We start from the raw sequence: 18,572 nt of genomic DNA on the forward strand, positions 1-18,572 counted from the left end.
AAGATTCACCCGAGAGTGCTGATGTGCTTGTTCTGGCTTCCTTTCGATCTTTAATAGATTTTTCTACCTGCTCGCCAGCTTCAACAGCAGAGTTGACATCACCATGAGAGGAAGCTCTTACAAGTTAAAAACTGAGGTCTGGGTACAAGAGGGAGAGTCAAATGAATGAATGACCTTGTTCTGTTGAAGGCAGCAGCCTGGGGTCACCATTTCAGTACTGCTTGCTGTGCTTCTAGCCACACTTTTGGGAAACAGGAACCTGGAGATACTGGTGGGATGGGATGAGTAGAGGCAAGAAGGGGAGAGAGAGCAGGTTGGAAATTAGGGTTAAATAGAGCAAGGGGACTTGCATAAAGGAGAAGAGAAGGCTCCTGGGAGACCTTATTGTGGCCTTTCAATATATACAGGGGGTTTATAAGAAAAATGGAGAGAGACTTTATACCAAAGCCTGTAGTGACAGGACAAGGGGCAATGGTTTTAAACTGAAAGAGGGTAGGTTTAGATTGGACATAAAGAAGAAATATTTTATGATGAGGGTGGTGAGGCACTGGAGCAGGTTGCCCAGAGAAGTTGGGGATGCCCCATCATTGGAAGTGTTCAAAGTTAGGTTGGCGGTACTTTCAGCAATCTTGTCTAGTGAAAGACGTCCCTTCCCATGGCCAGGGTGTTTAACGAGATGATCTTTAAAGGTCCCTTCCAACCCAAACAATTCTATGATGCTAGGAAAGAACTCGATGTTAGTAGTTGTATTGCTCAAGAAGAGCAATTTTAAGAACGTATATGGGGAATACAAGTAATCTTCGAACGCTCAGGTTGGAAACAAACTGCTCATGTAGTTAATCTTTTATTTTCTTGCCTGGTTTTGTGTGTCCTTGGTTTTGTTTTTTCCAGGCCTTCCTGTTTTGGAAGGAAAGAGATCTTTATATCACTTTCTAAAATTCATCTGGCAGTGAAGATCTGAGCAGTACTCTGTCTGGCACAAAAAACTATCTTTTAGTAGGGAACAGTCAGTAAGCAGACTGTAATAGCTATTCTGATTTTTTTTTTTTTTTTTTTTGTATTAAACTAAAAGACATATGGGAATATTTGTACTGTAGCAATTTTGAAAATCTTTTGTAAACTTTTGAACTCCTGTTTACTGGGATAAAATTATTTTTTAATTTACTGAGGTAGTAGAATATTCATTTCTTCCATTAAGGCTGCTACATGCAATTTACATATGTTAAGTAAAGTCCAGTATCTCTTTCTCTCATAGTTCCTTACAGTGTTAACCTATTAATTTGCACCTATTATACCTCCTAGTTTTTACTGGTGTTTTGCTACAAAAATTCTACCTGAGAATATTTGATTATTCTATCCCTTTAATACTTGGTGATGGGTTACAGCATTGTGTGGATTCTTTTTTACTTTAGTGAGTCCTGAGTGGGTGGTATACCCAGTTTAAGCTATTTTACATCTTGAGACAAGATCATCTCAAGTATAATATTTCTGTAGGAACTAATGCACTGATGTTGTAAGTACTGTTTTAAACTGGTTTAAGTAAAAAGGAATAAAATTTTTTTCTTATTAATATTTTAAAATTACTGCATACTGTGGACTAGAACTGTCTTTCGCTTATTAAATGCAGTTAGATTGTAAGCACCTATGTCTGTGTAAGCACCAACTTCATTCTAGAGATTTGTTTTTACCCATCAAAGTGAGGAAGTAGTCCTGAACTTTGCTATAAACCGAGACTAATATAGTAATATAATTTCACATAATAAAATTCTAATACAGTTTACTATAAATGGAAACTAATTTGAATTGGTTAAGTTTCTAATAAGCATAGCACAATTTCTGATTCTACATTTGTTATCATGATTTGCAGGATAACATCACATCATACATGACTATTTTAGCATGATATCGTATATGACTGGGACACACATATAATATGAAACTAGAAATGCAACGAGACCATAATGTGCTACGATTACTAAATAGTTTTCCCAATGGCTGCTAAGGAATTTTTTGCTTAGTTTGCCCTACTTTCTCTGTGGTGTTCCTGGTGAGTCCATAGGTCTGCATATAGAGGTAATAGGGAGATGAGGCTGTCCAATTTTTCAGGGATGTTTCTATGAGATACTTTTATCTCTACATGTTCTGTATTACTAGCTGTTTTGAGCTGATACTACTTGGTTTAAAACTCCTATGAAATTGCATTTCCATATGTACTTTTTGGAGTACATAGACCACGTACTTCCTGTATATGTTTATTTTCTTTATGGGCATGCATCTTAGAACAATAACTGCTTGAGCTGTATGCTTGCAGGAGTTCCCAGAACACAGAACTTCTCAAATGTGAAAACAGGAGGCCATGGCTTGCTCTTTGTATGCTTCTGTAGGCATTTTTTTCCACCTGCTTTGTTTGTGGCTGGTTTTTTTTGGTCCTGTCACTGACAAACTGATACTTCATCTAAGGAGTATCATTAGACAAAGGAGACCATCCTAGACCTCAGGGTCTGAAAGTGTTGCTCAAATTGGATACTGAATGTTTCAGAGTATTTGTATACTTTTAGATAAAAACAGACTTCATAGAATATGTAGGAAACGAAGCTACAGTAATCTATTCTGCAGAATGTTCTGATCAAGATCTGTCTTATTTTTTATTTCAGTTATCTGATGGTATCAAGATTGTGGATCTTCAGGAGTCTCAAAATCAAGTTTTTCTGAAGCTTCAGTCAAAAGGATTGAAAGGAGGAGGTATGAAAAATACTTGTGTCTATTTATAAACTGGAAGGTCAAAGCATTTTCTACCACAGTCTGGAGTTAATTGAAATTACTCTCTTCTTTAAATAGGAGGCAGATATTTTTCTTGTAAATCCTAGGTATCCCTTCACTTGTTCTTTTCATTCTGCTCCAGGAAAATGAATCTTCTCTTTTTAAGTGCCTTGGTGTTTAATTTTTTTCTTTGTAATTTCATGTGTAGAAATAAGAATCTTGCTGTCCTTTGGAATCGATAAGATATGCCTTGCAGTAGCGTTAGTAGCTGCCTTGTCTCATGTAAGCTTTTCAGATACTGAAAGGATATATTTTCAGTAACCACTGTGTAGAAAACTATACTATTCCTAAAAAGCTTTTAATTTCTTCTGGTTTTTTTGTTTGGTGTTTTGGGTTTTTTTTTTTGGATTCTGTATGTTTACTTACATTATTATGACAAAAATTGCAGGTATATCTGTATGGTATCTTAAATTAGATTGTGATACCTGAATATCTTCAGGAATGCTCTAATTAAAATCTGTAATGATTATATTACTTGGTTGCTAGCATTAATATTCTTTTAACAATAACTTTATTAGAAGGGAATGAAATAAATGCTAATGGGATGGTAGGATGAAGAAGGAAACCCTTCTTTTCATGTAGGTATTTCATTTGGTGTCACAAAATGTTGTATTTCTTTGCCTGTGTAAGCCATGAGTGTACTGGCTGATGGTTTTTCTAGTGACAGAGGGAAACGAAGCGTTTGTATATTAGCCAGAAGTTCATGTTCACATTCTCTAGAACCTGCAATGGTTAGAAAACACCTGTGGAAATGGACCCCATGGTTCTATGGCATCAAATGTTTTTCTTTCTCTCATTCTTGACTGTTTGCTCTGATAATTTTTTTGCTGGATGTAGGCTGTGATAAACTAAACAAAGAAGTTTTTTTCTTCTCCAAGCTTTTTTTGCCATGCAAGTATATGGAGAAGATAGTGTAGTAGCCCTGAGAAATCTTTCATGGGAAAAAAACTGTTGCTGTTTTTTGTGCCTAGGAATGGATTATTAGGCTGTGAGATTTTCTTAGAGATACCACTCTAAGCAGACCATGTCTAGATAAAGCACTTCACTTTTTCTGGCCTGCAACTCTGATATAAGTCAGTCTAAAAGATCTGAAGGCTTTAATACCAGCCTTTTGTGTTTATTCTGGAGTTTTTCAGTGCTGAGATTTTTCCGTACAGCAGATGAATTAAGGAATTCATCAGCAGAGCCAAGCACATTGGTTGCTGAAGTACTCTGAAGATCACCCATGTCGCCTCTGTGTTCATTCATCACTGGTGTCTATCAAATAATGCATAATCTTTTCATATGATCACAGAATAGTTCACGTTGGAAGGGACATCAGGAGGTCTCTACTCCAACCTTCTCAGCTCTGAGGTCAGACCAGGTTGCTCAAGGGTTGATCTGGTCCAGTTTGGAAAGCCTCCAAGGATGGAGACTGCATAGGCTCTCTAGGTTCCTCTTCCAACGCTTGACTGTCCTTATTGTGGAAAAAGTTTCTCCTTCAGATTTGTGGAACCAGTTTTGTGTTAAATATGACTCCGGAAAAATCAGTTCAGCCTTTGACAGGATACAGTAAGTTGTGATCTCAAGATAGAGTAATTTTTGTGACATACCTAGAGCAGCTCTGCTCTTATGCATAAAGAGTTAGAATAATGTCTATCTTCAGTCCTATCACTTAAAAGTTACTTGGCTGGTTTTGTGGTTCATGTAGTGAAACGTGTCGTTTAAACACTTACGCCTGCCTGCCCAAGTTAGACTTTGAGAAGATCAGTTTCTTGGTTTTAGAGAATTTCTCATTAAGAAAAGAAACACCCAAACTTTCCTACTATCCATCAGTTCACCTTATTTTGGAAGTTTGCATATTACATGTTGACTTTCATATACTTCTATATACTGTAAAAATAATAACAGAAGTTACAAAATACTTCTCACACCTTCAGCTGTGAGTTACAATTTCTTGGGATTTGTTTTTATTGATGCTATTAAGTGCCCTTAAATAAAGAGTGATACAAAAATTTTGTAAAGACAAGATGTTTGATGTTTTTACTTGATGTTTTCTCAGCAAGTAGATTTCTCTTGTCTATCCTTTTTTCCACATTGCTGAGGATTCTGGTTTTTTCTTTGTCTAATTTTTTATTGCCTTATATAGATATAATGTGTGTGTATTTGAATCTGTGTACTTCATAAACATACATATATGCAGAAGGGTAGGGCAAGAGACAATACTTACTTTATTAATAACTTTAAAGGGAAATGATAGATGGGGCATCAGTAGAGTCCATTTTCCTTGTGGGGTTTGCATCATTAATATTTGTTTGAAGCACATGTTTTTGAGGTTTGGATTTAGGGAGCTGCTCTTTAGTGTCAGACTGGATTTTGAATTTAAGAGTATTGATCCTTTCATTCTGTGATAGACTTTTTCTCTCAGAGCAGAACGTTATAACGCTTGTTAGTACCTTTCTCAGACTCTTTTTCCTCCTGTGCTAAGCCCAGGTAACACCAAAGCTAGCACCAGGCCCAGCATCGTGATATGGCAGAACAGGAAGTGTACTTTAGAGCCCTAGAATACTGTTCTGCTACTTAAAAAGTAGTAGTCCTTTAGAAGTTGCTATATTTGAACATCCAGTAGTTGGAATTGAGGTATAACAAGTACAAAGACTTAGCCCCAAATTTGTTTCATCCATATACCAAACAGCATGCTGACATTAACAACAAGACTGCTGTTTTATTTTTTTCAATAAAAAGATTTATAATGTAGTATTTTTACAGTTGATTTTGGAAATAGAAGATTTTACATATCAGGATTTGAGTTAATTTAATTTTTTTCCTAAATTCCCATTAATTGTTTAGTTTTTGTTTTTTGTTTTTTTTTTTTTAATCTGAAATTAAGTGCATAATACACAGATTGTTTTTTGTTTATTTGTTCTTAGGTCGTTTTGGACAAACAACTCCACCACTTGTTGATTTTCTTAAGGATATTTTAAGAAGATACCCAGAAGGAGGACAGATTCTTAAGGTATACAACAAATGGTATTTTTAGCAGTCATTTAATATGCATGACATAATACCATTAGTTTAACACTTCCCAGCAAATCTTGCAGTTGTCATACTTCATTATATATTCATTCTAGTACAGGAGATACATGTTTCCATTTCTGTGGACAAGGCAAAGGGAATTGTGTGGCTTTTTTGTGTATGTGTGTGTGTTTAATGTCTCTGAGTTTGCTTATCACAGATGCCATTGTAATTTATCAAAACATAGAGATAAAATACAGATGTTTTAATTAAGTCAGAGACTTCATGATGTACTTTATGTGAGTGAGCGAAAATGTTTATTTTGCTTGTTACTTTATTGCTCATCTCTGCTATAAGCTATGGTAAAACCACATAATAGTATATACAATTTTTGGGGAGGGATTATCTTAGTATAAGATTGGGATACACTGGAGACTTTAATACAAGATTTTGCTGTAGAATTTCCTGATAGCTAAATATATTTTCCTCAGTGAACTTTGACAGTCACAAAGTTTTATCATTAGATTAAGAGCACTTTTAAGATGGGAATCTCTGAGTGGCTTTTGGGAGACTTACTCTACAGGGATAAGGATACCAAACCCATCAGTTTTGTGTGGGCTGAAAAACATTTTTAGTCTAAACGTGGGTTCTTATAACAAACGAATGTCACAGGATTTTCTGAACTGAGGTTAGTATTCTTTATGGTGCTTTATCATTAGTCTAGGAGACTTCAAAGTATGCAACAGTAGGGCATGTTATGTTGTGATGCTCCACATTTGAATATTGAATCTTATGCGTACAAGCCTAACAATGGAAATGACGACATTGATTTAAGCACTAAAGATTTTTTCAGTAAATAGAATGGTGAACTGGTAGAGTGGCGTTCACCTCCCCTTACTTTAGACATGGCTGGAACATGTCTCCTGTGAAGAAGGGCTGAGAGAGTTGGGTTTCAGCCTGGGGAAGAGAAAGCTCCAGGAAGACCTTACTGCGGCCTTTCAACATACAAAGGGAGCTTATAAGAAAGATGGCAAGAGACTTTATACAAGGCCTGTAGTGACAGGACAATGGACAATGGTTTTAAACTGAAAGAGGGAAGGTTTAGATTGGATATAAGGAAGAAATATTTTATGATGGGGGTGGTGAGGCACTGGAGCAGGTTGCCCAGAGAAGTTGAGGATGTCCCCTCCCTGGAAGTGTTCAAGGCCAGGTTGGATGGGGCTTTGGGCAACCTGGGCTAGTGGAGGGTGTCCCTGCCCATGGCAGGGGGGTTGGAACTAGATGATCTTTGAGATCCCTTCCAACCCAAACCATTCTATGATTCTATGATCTAAAAAAGTACAGATCATTCTAAATTCATGAAGTCCTGCAAGGGGAAAGGTGGGTACCTGTAGAAGATGATTTGTCTGATTTATTGTAGCTTCCTATGCTAATGTCTGGAAGTGCCAGTTTGATTTTTTTTTTGGAGAGCATCTGGGGTGGTTAGTTCATAGTTGGCTGTTAAACTTCTCATCCAGAATGCTTCATCACACAGATGTTAGGAGATTCATTTTCTCAGTGTATGGGAGTACTCAGTTCTAACTAATAGAATTTGGTACGGATATATGTATGTATCTCTCTATATAAAACACACCGATATGAATGGTGACAGATCCTGAGAGTTCCTGCCAGTGCTTGGAAGGTTTTCTTTGCAACCATGGAACTTGAAGTTAATTATTTTTAATGTGAATGCTTAAGATAAGCATATCTTCAATTGTTTTGGCAAGCTGCATCCTGGACATTTCTGAGCACTGTCCGTTCATAGGATGGGTGCTTACATTTTTACTGTTTCCCAGTACTAGCTGAATCTCTAAGATGCATTTAAATCATGAAGGGTTCAGACCTTCTTAACAATTTAAACCAAACTTTTCATTCCAACGTGAAGAAATAAGATAATGTCATTAGAAATCAGATAGGTAAATCTAAAAGTAGGAATGTTCCTCTTTTCATAGTTTACAATTTAGAATTAACAGACTTAGGGAGGGATTACTACCAGGAATTTTGCTTATCTGTTAAAATGGATGTCACTGTTTGAATTCTTGAAATACAACGCTGTTACAGCTGAATGTAGCACATGCTCCATGTGCCACAGCATGAATGCAAGTCTCTGAGTACATGGTGGTTGCCATACTTTTTATTTAATATTTCTAGAGGCTTTGGCTATCTTTTTGTATCTTCTTGAATGGTTGCAGTAATTACTCTTTTGGAAGTATTGCATGTTTTTTGTAATTAAATACCTCATGGAGATTCTTTAAAAATGTATTACATATGCTGAACTGTGGGTATATCTCTTGCTGTCTCATCTTGCTTCAAAGTTATGTAGAAGTAACGATCTAAACAATATATTTTGGTTACTTGTGTGATATGCCTTATAGACTGGACATGCTGTCACAAAGTGAAAAATCAAGGGGTTATAGTTTTGAAACCAGATATTAGATAACAGCGAGCTTATTTTACTGTCAACAGTATCTTAGAACGCAACCTAATCTGAAATACCTGCTGCTAGTTGATGCATTTCTAAAGTAATCTTACTAGAAAGTAAAGATTCATCTTACTAGGAAGTCTTTTATTTTTATGCATAATTGAATGAAATTTATGTTGTATGAATACATTGGATGTCATGTACTCAACATAGTTTTTCAGTTCAGCTGAGACACTTCCTTATGCCAAATTTACATATTCCCACACAAACATATACACATGTGTACATGTGTATATATGTGTGTATGAGCGTGTGTCTTTGGAGCCCTGATACACTTTGATGATTTAGTGTAAATAGAGCATTGTGTGCAGCTCTAATCCTGTAGGTATTTATAATCATGCTTACATGTCTGCAGTGCATAATGCTATTGATGTAAATGGGATTAGATAGGCATATTTTATTAACGGTAGTGTTTACAGAACTAGTTCATTGACATTTTAGTTATTAGAACTTTCCATAGCTCTCACCACTACTAATACTATTTAACAAATACTCAACCTTAACATAAGCCTCTTCCTAGTCTATGGGTTTCATTCAACAGGTGAGCTCTGTTGGTTCATGATTTAGTTACTGGTCAGAACTGTTTTGCAGACCTTTGCTGAAGAGGTGTTAGAATTGGGCACCATGGCTCTTGAACAGTTGGTTCACACTGTGAAATGTTAACTAAACGGAATTCAGCTGATGTAAAGAAGAGTGCTATGTATTGCCCTTCTGTGACTTGTTGCCTCAGTGTTGTCTTACAGCTGTTCCGTGGGCTTAACAGTAAACTTTGTTTTTTTTTTTTAATTTTTTTTTCTTCTGCCATCTTGCATTGTTTTGAGACTTGTACAATTCTGATTTGGGTTAATGTAGTAGTAACAGTTTAGTAGCGTATTTCTAAACTTTATAAATACTGCTTGTGTGTGGTATTTGAGCTCCAAATTCAAATCACTTTTATAGTATTTGTCTGAATATTCCTTTTATAATGATGTCTATTTTTGTTGAGGTAAACTGGATAAAATTATTTTGGTTGAAAAGTATGAAAACAATTACACTTGAGATAATTGCTTATTATTTTCTCCTGTTTAAGTTGGAAAGCCATTGCTAGAATCTGTACGTTACTTCGTTATACTTTGGTTTTGGGGTTGGTTTTTTTTTTTTTTTCTGTCTCAGGAACTGATACAGAACGCAGAAGATGCTGGTGCCACAGAGGTTAGGTTTTTGTATGATGAAACTCAGTATGGAACAGAAACTCTGTGGTCAAAGGACATGGCACAATATCAGGGTAAATACAATTTTTATTAATTTTGGCCATTATTTTTCAATATGCATGTGGTTATGTGTTTTTCTCCTTGCTGTATGGAGATGACCATATCGGGATGAATGACTCCATTGCTACTTCCACCTTACTAGGTGCATATTTTGTTTATGTCTTAATGTTGATAATTCTCTTCCAAAGCCAGTGTTTGGTATTGTAGCCCTTACATTGTCTTCTTGCAGGTTGTCAGTAGCAGCTGATGATGTAAAGATCACCCTAGCCCCTTACATTTCGACACTCTCCAGGCAGTTCTGTTTTCTTCCCCATCTCTTATTCTCTCACCCTTATACCAAACTTTGCTCCATGCAAAGGTTTTTACATAATCTAATACGGCTTTGTGTGATAGAGGGCAGTTATGTATTTATCAAACAAATTAGTTTGCATAATCATCCCAAAAGGCATTCAGTTGTGATTTGAAGATTTCAGTGATGAATGATCTACTGCTACTTGTTTCTATCTTTTTTTTCAGTTGTTAACCAGCCTCATTATGTCTTCTGATTTGAATTTGTCTCTTACTTTCTAGACACAGGTTATTGTTATATCTTGCCATGTATTCTCTTCCAGTGCGGGTATTAATAGACTGTAATTAGTACATCTTTCAAACACCTTTTTGATAGACTGAACAGATTTAATTTAAGCCTTGTGCCACAGGACACTTCTTCAGAAGTTTTGTCGTTTTCTGCTTTCTGTTCAGTTTTTCAGAATCATTCTGTTAAAATGTGGATACCAGAACTAGATACCACATCAGAATATAAATCTCTTAAGTACCATATACAGCGGTAAATCCATCTTGCTTTTGTTTTTGCTGCTACTCTATACCTCCCTTTCAATCACCAAACATCATTTGTTGTCAGCTTGAGTCATAGCTTCCCCAATTAAATTTGCACATGCTTACTTTAAAGAAATACTTTCTCAGTTCTGTAAGTCCATTTCCTAGAGATTTTTAACAGTAAATAGTTTTCTTCTGTCACCTTTTTGACATTTGCCTATTTATTATAGGGCCAGCATTTTATGCATACAATGATGCAATTTTTACCCCTGAGGACTGGCATGGTATACAGGAAATAGCAAGAAGCAGGAAGAAAGATGATCCCCTAAAAGTTGGAAGATTTGGAATTGGCTTTAATTCAGTTTATCATATAACAGGTACTCTCAGTACATATTTTAAAATGAAAATGTCAAAGTTTTAAGTTGCTTAATTATTTTAGATATTCATCAAACATTTCAGATTTTCTTTGTAGTGCATTTTTAAATTAGATACCTGGCTACGTTTCCTTAAGAAGTGTTCATATTTTTCTAAAACTATGTAAGGTACTCTTTGGATTTTGAAGGCTTTTGGAGAAGATTTGTTTCCTCTAGTAACATCATTATGTACTTAGTCCCTTATATTGAAATTAACATTCCTTTACACTGTTATTTCACTTACGCCTGCTGTTCATTTTATAGAGGCCCATACTATAGGCAAGTAGAAGTTGCAAAGTTTACAGTAGACAGAAACTTTTATGCAGGTTTTTTGCATAATAATCAGTGCTTTTATTTCATGCTAGAAAGGATATTTCATAATAGAGGTATATACACTTTTACATATGAGATAGTACATACGGTTTCACAAGCTGGTAGTATTCAGTCTTGAAACCTATTATTCTGGCAAAGTGTTTTACTGTTGTACAGGAGAAGCATATGGCATAAATAGTGCTTACAGTCTACAAAGTAATTAGTATAGGATAAGAGGCAAATTTTTGATGAAATAACATTTTTCACTTGTGAAGTAAGTTTGTAAGATGCAGGTTGTTTTTTCACAATGTTTTACCTAGTAAAGCCTGAATAAAAGCTTAGTTAATACATTCAGTGGTTTGATAATTCTGGGAATTTATGCTTTTAAACGTGCAAGATTACTGTTTGCAAGCCTTCAAGATCTGCTAAGTATGGATGTAATAGAATACATCTTTAGTAAATTAAGTTGTTTTTTTTTCCTGAAAATATTGGAAAGATGCAAGTATAGAGTTGAAAGAAAATATACTTTTTGTTGCTCGCTTTTGCTAAAATTCAAATAGTTGTATGACTATTTATATATTTAATTGCAGAATAGGGGTGTGCTTGTTTCTTCCTGTCAATAAGCACTAAATTATATGTTATCAGAATTATACTAGGTTAATCACAGTTTTATAACATTTGGTTTTCTTGCCCTTTTTAAATTTGTTCCCTAAGACTGTATTTTGAAAGCATGTTGTTTTGGGATTATTAATAGTTGTTGGTTTTTATGTATACAGATGTCCCTAGTATTTTCAGTGGTGACCAGATTGGAATGCTTGATCCCCATCAAACCCTTTTCGGACCTCATGAATCAGGCCAGTGTTGGAACCTAAAAGAAGATAGCAAGGAAATCAATGAACTTACAGACCAGTTTGCACCATTCATTGGTGTGTTTGGCAGCACTAAGGAAACCTTTAAGAGTGGAAACTTTCCTGGTACCTTTTTTCGTTTCCCACTTCGCCTGCAGCCTTCCCAACTGAGCAGCAATGTGTATGACAAACAGAAGGTTTTGGAGCTGTTTGAATCCTTCAGAGCAGATGCAGACACAGTATTGCTCTTCTTGAAGAGTGTTCAGGATGTATCATTGCATGTTAGGGAAGCTGATGGAACTGAGAGGCTGATTTTTAGAGTAACTGCTAGTGAGAACAAGGCCTTGAAACATGAAAGACCCAATTCTATCAAAATCTTGGGAACTGCAATAAATCAGTATTGTAGGGGAGTTCCAAGCAATAGCATAACATGTGTGACATACCATGTAAATATAGTTGTAGAAGATGAGAGTGTTAAGGACGCACAGAAAACATCTTGGTTAGTATGTAATTGTGTAGGTGGTCGAGGAATGTGTACTGAACTGGATTGTTTAGCTGATGACTTGAAATTTGTTCCTACTATTGGAATAGCCATGTCTTTATCAACTAATGGGGAGGAAAAAGGAGCTGTAGTAGATTTTTCAGGAAGAGCATTTTGTTTTCTGCCTTTGCCTCCAGGTGAAGAAAGCAAAACTGGACTGCCAGTTCATGTTAGTGGTTTCTTTGGTCTCACAGACAATAGGAGGAGTATCAAATGGCGAGAGCTGGATCAATGGAGAGATCCAGCAGCTTTGTGGAATGATCTTCTTGTGGTGAATATAGTGCCAAAGGCATATACCTCCCTTATTTTGGAAGCTATCAAACGAATGGAGACTGAGAAGAATTCGGATTTTCCATTGTCAGCTGAAAGAATTTATAGGTTATGGCCTGATGAGAACAAAATTAGGGTACCTTGGAAACCAATTGTAGTACCTCTCTTTAAAGAGCTGCTCCAGCATACAGTTATTTACTCAATGAGTAATCAGTGGATAAAAGTGGAACAGGTGCACTTTTCTGAAATGGATGAGAGTTTGGACTACACACAGTCTGTTCTCAACTACCTCCAGAATTCAGGGAAACAGATTGCCAAGGTACCAGCAAATATTGCTAGTGCAGTGCATCTTACTATTCCTACTGCTAAAGATGTGAAAAAAGTGACTCCTGCTGTAGTACGGCAAGTACTAAGGAAATCTGGACACAGTGGACCTGCTGAAGAAAAGCTTCATCTTTTAGAATTTGTGCTTTCTGATGGAGTCTACAGTGAACTGATCGGATTGGAGCTTTTGCCATTACAGAATGGAAATTTTATTCCTTTTTCATCGTCTGTGTCAGAACAGGATGTAGTTTACATAACTTCAGAAGAATATTCCAGGTACACTTAATATTTTAACTACTGGGTTTTTTTAGTTTTAATGCTAAAACAGAGCTTCAGACTCTTACTTGCTTATCGTCAAACAAGATGATATGCAGTAGCCTGTAATGTAATAAAATAATACATAGATAGAACTCAGTTTTCTGTGTATATATACATGTTTGTGTGCATATGTCTCACTTGAAAAGTTTGACAGCTACTTGCCATTATAACTTTATAAAAAATCATGTGATCTAGGCTTTAGGGGAATGCCTCAGAATATATTTCAGATTAACTTCTGAGAATTATAAATAGGAGGAGGTTAGAAACATGCATACTAGGAAGTACATTAAATTAGGTGATGATAAGAGCTTTTATTAAACTTAGAGTTTGAGATTACTCCAGGCTTTTTTTTTTTTTTTAACACAACGCTCTTACTTTAAGTGAAGGGCTTAGTACTAAACAACTATTGGTTTTAGGAAGTAAGCAGATACTACCGTGGAAAGAAGCGAGCCTGTCTTCTACATCTGCTCTCCCTTTGTTTTTTCCAGTCCCCTCTCCAATTATTTCCCCCCTCCTTGCTTATTTCCCAGCTGCATCAATGTTCCAATTAGGCTCACATTTCATCTGCCAAAAGGGCTTGCACTGACACTGGAGAGGGGATAGGAAAGAGCAGGCCAGCTGGAACAATCTCTGAAGAGGTACTGCTAGAAGTCACTCAGACACACCAGATGTCTTACCTGTAGCTGTTCCTACTTATGAAGTGTTACCTGTATGTATGTTCACAATCACCCCTCCTTCTCCTTTCCCTCAGAATTCCACTAGTTTTCAGATCCTCAACTTGAGAGAGTGTGACACTTGGCATGTGCTTTGCTGCTTTTACTGTCCTATGGACTAGTTATAAGGGTAGAGGTCGGTTGGAGTGTGCCAGTATAGATATTATTAATGTAAAAAGTGCTCCAAGTAAGATCCTTATGTAAATTGTGATTTGAATATATATACAGACAACACATCTTCAAGAAAAGCAGTTGGATGCAGGTAACTGGTCTTTCCATATTGCTTGAGAGGAGTTTGGGTTTTTTTTTCAAGTCTGCTGCTGTTCTTTTTCTATTAGATTCTAAAACCATAATCTTTCTCGTTCTAGACAATTCAGGTTATTTATCAGGGGATTAACACTACTCAGAGTCTGTGATTCTAGTGTCTTCTTTAAAAAAAAAGTCATAAAAATTTCTTTGGCATCTGTTGTGAGATGATTTATCTTTTGCTATTCTTTTACTTTGTTTCTCCTTCTAGAAGTTAAGCCAGTATACTAACACAGAAAACTTTCCCATGATGAGACTAAAAAATTACAGCCCTGCTTCAGACTAGTCATAAGATACTTTATTTGGAATTTGATGATGCCACAATATCTTACTCAGCTCGTGTTCTGTTGCTAATGGACTTAGTTTGGTTAGTCTTGTAAAACTGATACAAAAGCTTGTTATACCAGGCATATATCTACTTGCTAGCTATGATAATACAGAAATTTGAAATAGTGATGCTTTATTTACCTCTCTTCTTGCCTACAGTAATTATTTTTAATTCTTATGTTATAAATATGATAAATGACTTATGCTAGATGTTTTAAAACACTTTCAACTTAAGAGTTTGGCTCTTTGTGTATTCAAATTTGGAGCCTGCTTAAAAAGCTGAAATAAGCTCTTATCAATTTCTTTCTGTTAACACCTGTGGAAGAACAAGAAGGATTCCCTGTTGGTTTATGTATAACTGACATGCCTGCTGTCAGAATTAAACTGGATAGTTACTTTTGATTTCAGGAAAACCAAAGCCCTGAAAAAAACTATTTAGTTTTAAGTGCTAACATAAAGGAAGGGGGAGGGAAGGGTAGGATGAGACTGACTCTTGGCTATGGTAATCTTAACCACTGTCTGCAGATCTTCTGGCCACAGATCTGTGTGAAGTCCTAGAATTAAATGTTGTATTTTTTATGTGCTTTCAAATAGAATCTTTAAGAGACATAGAACAGTAGGTGCTAGTCTACCTTTTTTCTTTTTTGTTAGAATACAATAGATGAAAATAATTTTCTAATCTCAGTTTTTCTAGCAAAACAAAACTTGCTTAGACCTGCTTTGAAAAGGGAGAGTAGTTGAAAAAAATAGCTTATTACTACTCTCTGCTTCTAAATGTATGATTTTCTCATTTATAAGATAATGCCCACTGAAAGCCCAATTCTGCATATGTAAGTGATTGCTTTGCATGTGACCCTCTTACCATGATGATTACTGTGTTGGTAATTTCTGTGCAGCAACATAAATAAATCAGATGCTTTGCTAAAGTGTGTTTTGGGTTTTTGTTTGTTTTTTTATGATGTGCTTAGATCACTCTTTCCTGGCCTGGAAGGAAGGTTACTTTCTGATGACTTGAAGCCTGAGGTTTTAGCTGCTTTGAAAGAAGCTGCCAAAAGCCGAGGTAATATGTCTTTTATATTCTCATATAGTGAAACACATTGCTAATGGTTGAACGCACTAGTTCTAAACCCAAGTTTAAAGCCGTGTCTTTTTTGAAGTGGAGTTCACATATGTAAGTTGGTCATCTAAAAAAATATGTAAGATATGATAGACTATGTTGTTTGAATTGGAAATGACACAAATGAAAATTATAAATGAACAAAAAGGCAAAGGCAAGGGAAGAGGGATGAAAATTTACAATAAAAGAATAGATATTCATTTAGTAAAGTATGTATACAAGGTTCAGTAATTTTGTGCAAATAGTATACCTCCACTTAAGAGAGTTTGCATTCTATTTTGCCTTTGTAGTATCTGCATATGCAAAAGCTATGTCATGGTTTTGGTATTGTGGATCATCTCTTATTGCACAATCACAAGTGATCACATCAGTGCATTTTTTTAAAACCAGATGAAACTAGCTTAAGCATCTAGCCTCAAGCATACTGTAGACCATGTAATTTCATCAAGTGTTCCCTGAGTCTTAATTCATAGCTTATAGTTGTGTCAATGTGGACCTACTGAAATACTTCCAATCTTGATCAAAAGACTTGGTGAAGAATGTTGCTGTATGTGCAGATAAGATGCTTATATGTGTAACTGCCTTCACAATTACATTTTTTGCCTCTTTTCTACTAAGAGTTTGTCTCTATTTACCTTTCCACCCTTGTGATTCATTACGCATTTGATTGGTAAATTTGAAATCTGAGTCTCAGAAGTCTTTTTGTGTAAACACAATTTTCAAACGAGTCACTTTTCAGCTTATTTTTAGATAGTATGAGTATGTGGTGAGCTATTTTACTTTTTGATGTTTGGAAAATGTGCTTTTCAGAAAAAGATCCTTTTCTCTCTCTCTCCTTTAAATTGCTCAATTTATCAGAATTCTTTTTTTTTAGACTGAAGACATTAGAACTTGACATAAAGTACTATAAATCATTGCGTTGATTTGCTTTTCTTGATACCCTTTATCATCAGGGTCTTCAGTCATTCAGTGACAGACTCTATTTCTTCAGTTTGTGTTCTGACCTATTTTGCCTTTCCGTTCTTTATATGTTCTCTGTTTATAATTCTTCCTGTTCAGTTGGAAACCTATTCTTTTCTCTGTGGTTTGATCATTATTTCATTATCAAAAATAATAGAAAAATTAGGTAATTCTGAGGCTAAGATGATAAATTCTTAAAGTATTGCAAAGCATCTGTGAAAAGATTGAAAGAATTGGGGGTGACTTATTGCACAGAGTAAATAATGTAAATATTTAAAGTAATATACATTGTATAGAAGATAGGAAATAAATCAGTGCTGGGACTTTCATTGAATATGAAGAACAGCAAGTCCGAAATTACTGTAAAGAAAAGTTTGTTCTAAAAAGCAGAATTGTCAAAGCCTTGTGGGCATATTATGTGATGAGCGTTGTTTCTGTTGTTGCAGTAGAATATGCTTCTGTTAATTTTTTCTTACTGTTAATTTCCCTCAGTACTGTTTTTAACTTTGTTTTGTTTTAATACAGACAATAAACTGTTGAAAGTAGTGACTACTTTAAATTGCATCTATCCAAACTGAATATTCTTAATCTGGGCTAGAACCATAAACAAATACTGTTTACTCTAGTAGTAATTGCTGGGAATTTAAAAGAATGGAAGTATATAGGGATCAAGACAGCCACAGTGAGATTAGATAGATGAAAAATTATATCAAAGATGGGAATGTTAACTTTGAAAAATACCAATTCCTTGTGAGGATACTTTAAATTGAGTTTTAAGATGTATTGTCCTAGATAGTTTCCTCTAAGTGAATATCACAAAGCAGTCAAAAACCACGCTTAAAGTAAAAACAAACCCAAAAACCAAACCAGAGCAAACAACCAAAACAAAATACCGGTTTGACAGACTATATGCCTGAATACATCTTAAACAGGAAAAAGCAGAGGTGACTAAAATGCAGAAAACCCCACTCTGTATATTCATAGAGTAATCCATTGCTGAGTTCTTCTAGGACATTCCTTCATTTCCAGGCTTGGTCTCTGAGTTGAAACAAAGCCTATCTAGTCTTTTTAGTTCCTGGGAAGATTTTTAGTCACATTTAGGGTCTTGCTTCTGTCTCTCTTCTTCCTGTGGCCATTTCTTTGAACAACATTTTTCTAGGGACTTGTTCTTGGTTGGTAGTATGCCTCTCATTGATTACAAGAATGTATTTTTGTAAATGAATATGACAAGTATAATCCTTCTAAATCTTCTAGAAATGCCAAAGGACTTTTAGATAATCCTTTGCAAGACTGTAGTGGCCTACTGTTCATTCTACTTCCTCCTAAATTATTCTTCATTCTAAGATTTTGCATAATTGTAAAGTACAACTGCAGTACCATTGAAGTTGTACATTATATAAATAATTAGAAGGGGTTTTGGCAGGTTTTGAAACTTTCTCTGTCAAGAATTTTACTTACATAACTGTAGAAATTATATCAGAGAGATTCCTGATACAGCTGCAGAAATAGAAACTTTCTTCTATTACTTCTTTGAGAAGATGGGATGCAATTATTTTTATTGTGTTGTACAATCAGATCTTATTTTTTCTCTTCTAAAATATGTACTGTATTTTTCTAGTTAATAACTGTTTCTGTATTGAGTGTGTTAATGTGTAACTCACAAGATGTTTTCTAAAAATGGATTTGATTATATTCTAGCCCAGCAGCTTCTCTGGGGATTTT

General features: G+C 35.4%; 1 protein-coding gene across 3 annotated transcripts in view; it reads left to right on the plus strand.

Annotated features, from left to right (window-relative positions):
* SACS (sacsin molecular chaperone) overlaps positions 1-18,572 on the plus strand; it is a 64,744-nt gene that overhangs the window by 31,345 nt on the left and 14,827 nt on the right. For all 3 annotated transcript variants that reach the window (XM_075742154.1, XM_075742153.1, XM_075742152.1), the window contains 6 exons: positions 2,655-2,742; positions 5,730-5,815; positions 9,488-9,599; positions 10,632-10,778; positions 11,903-13,385; positions 15,742-15,833. In XM_075742154.1, the coding sequence (XP_075598269.1) occupies positions 2,655-2,742; positions 5,730-5,815; positions 9,488-9,599; positions 10,632-10,778; positions 11,903-13,385; positions 15,742-15,833 (2,008 nt within the window). The remainder of the gene's footprint in view (positions 1-2,654; positions 2,743-5,729; positions 5,816-9,487; positions 9,600-10,631; positions 10,779-11,902; positions 13,386-15,741; positions 15,834-18,572) is intronic.

The sequence above is a fragment of the Balearica regulorum genome, chromosome 1 (genome assembly GCF_011004875.1).
Source record: "Balearica regulorum gibbericeps isolate bBalReg1 chromosome 1, bBalReg1.pri, whole genome shotgun sequence".
Taxonomy (NCBI): domain Eukaryota; kingdom Metazoa; phylum Chordata; class Aves; order Gruiformes; family Gruidae; genus Balearica; species Balearica regulorum.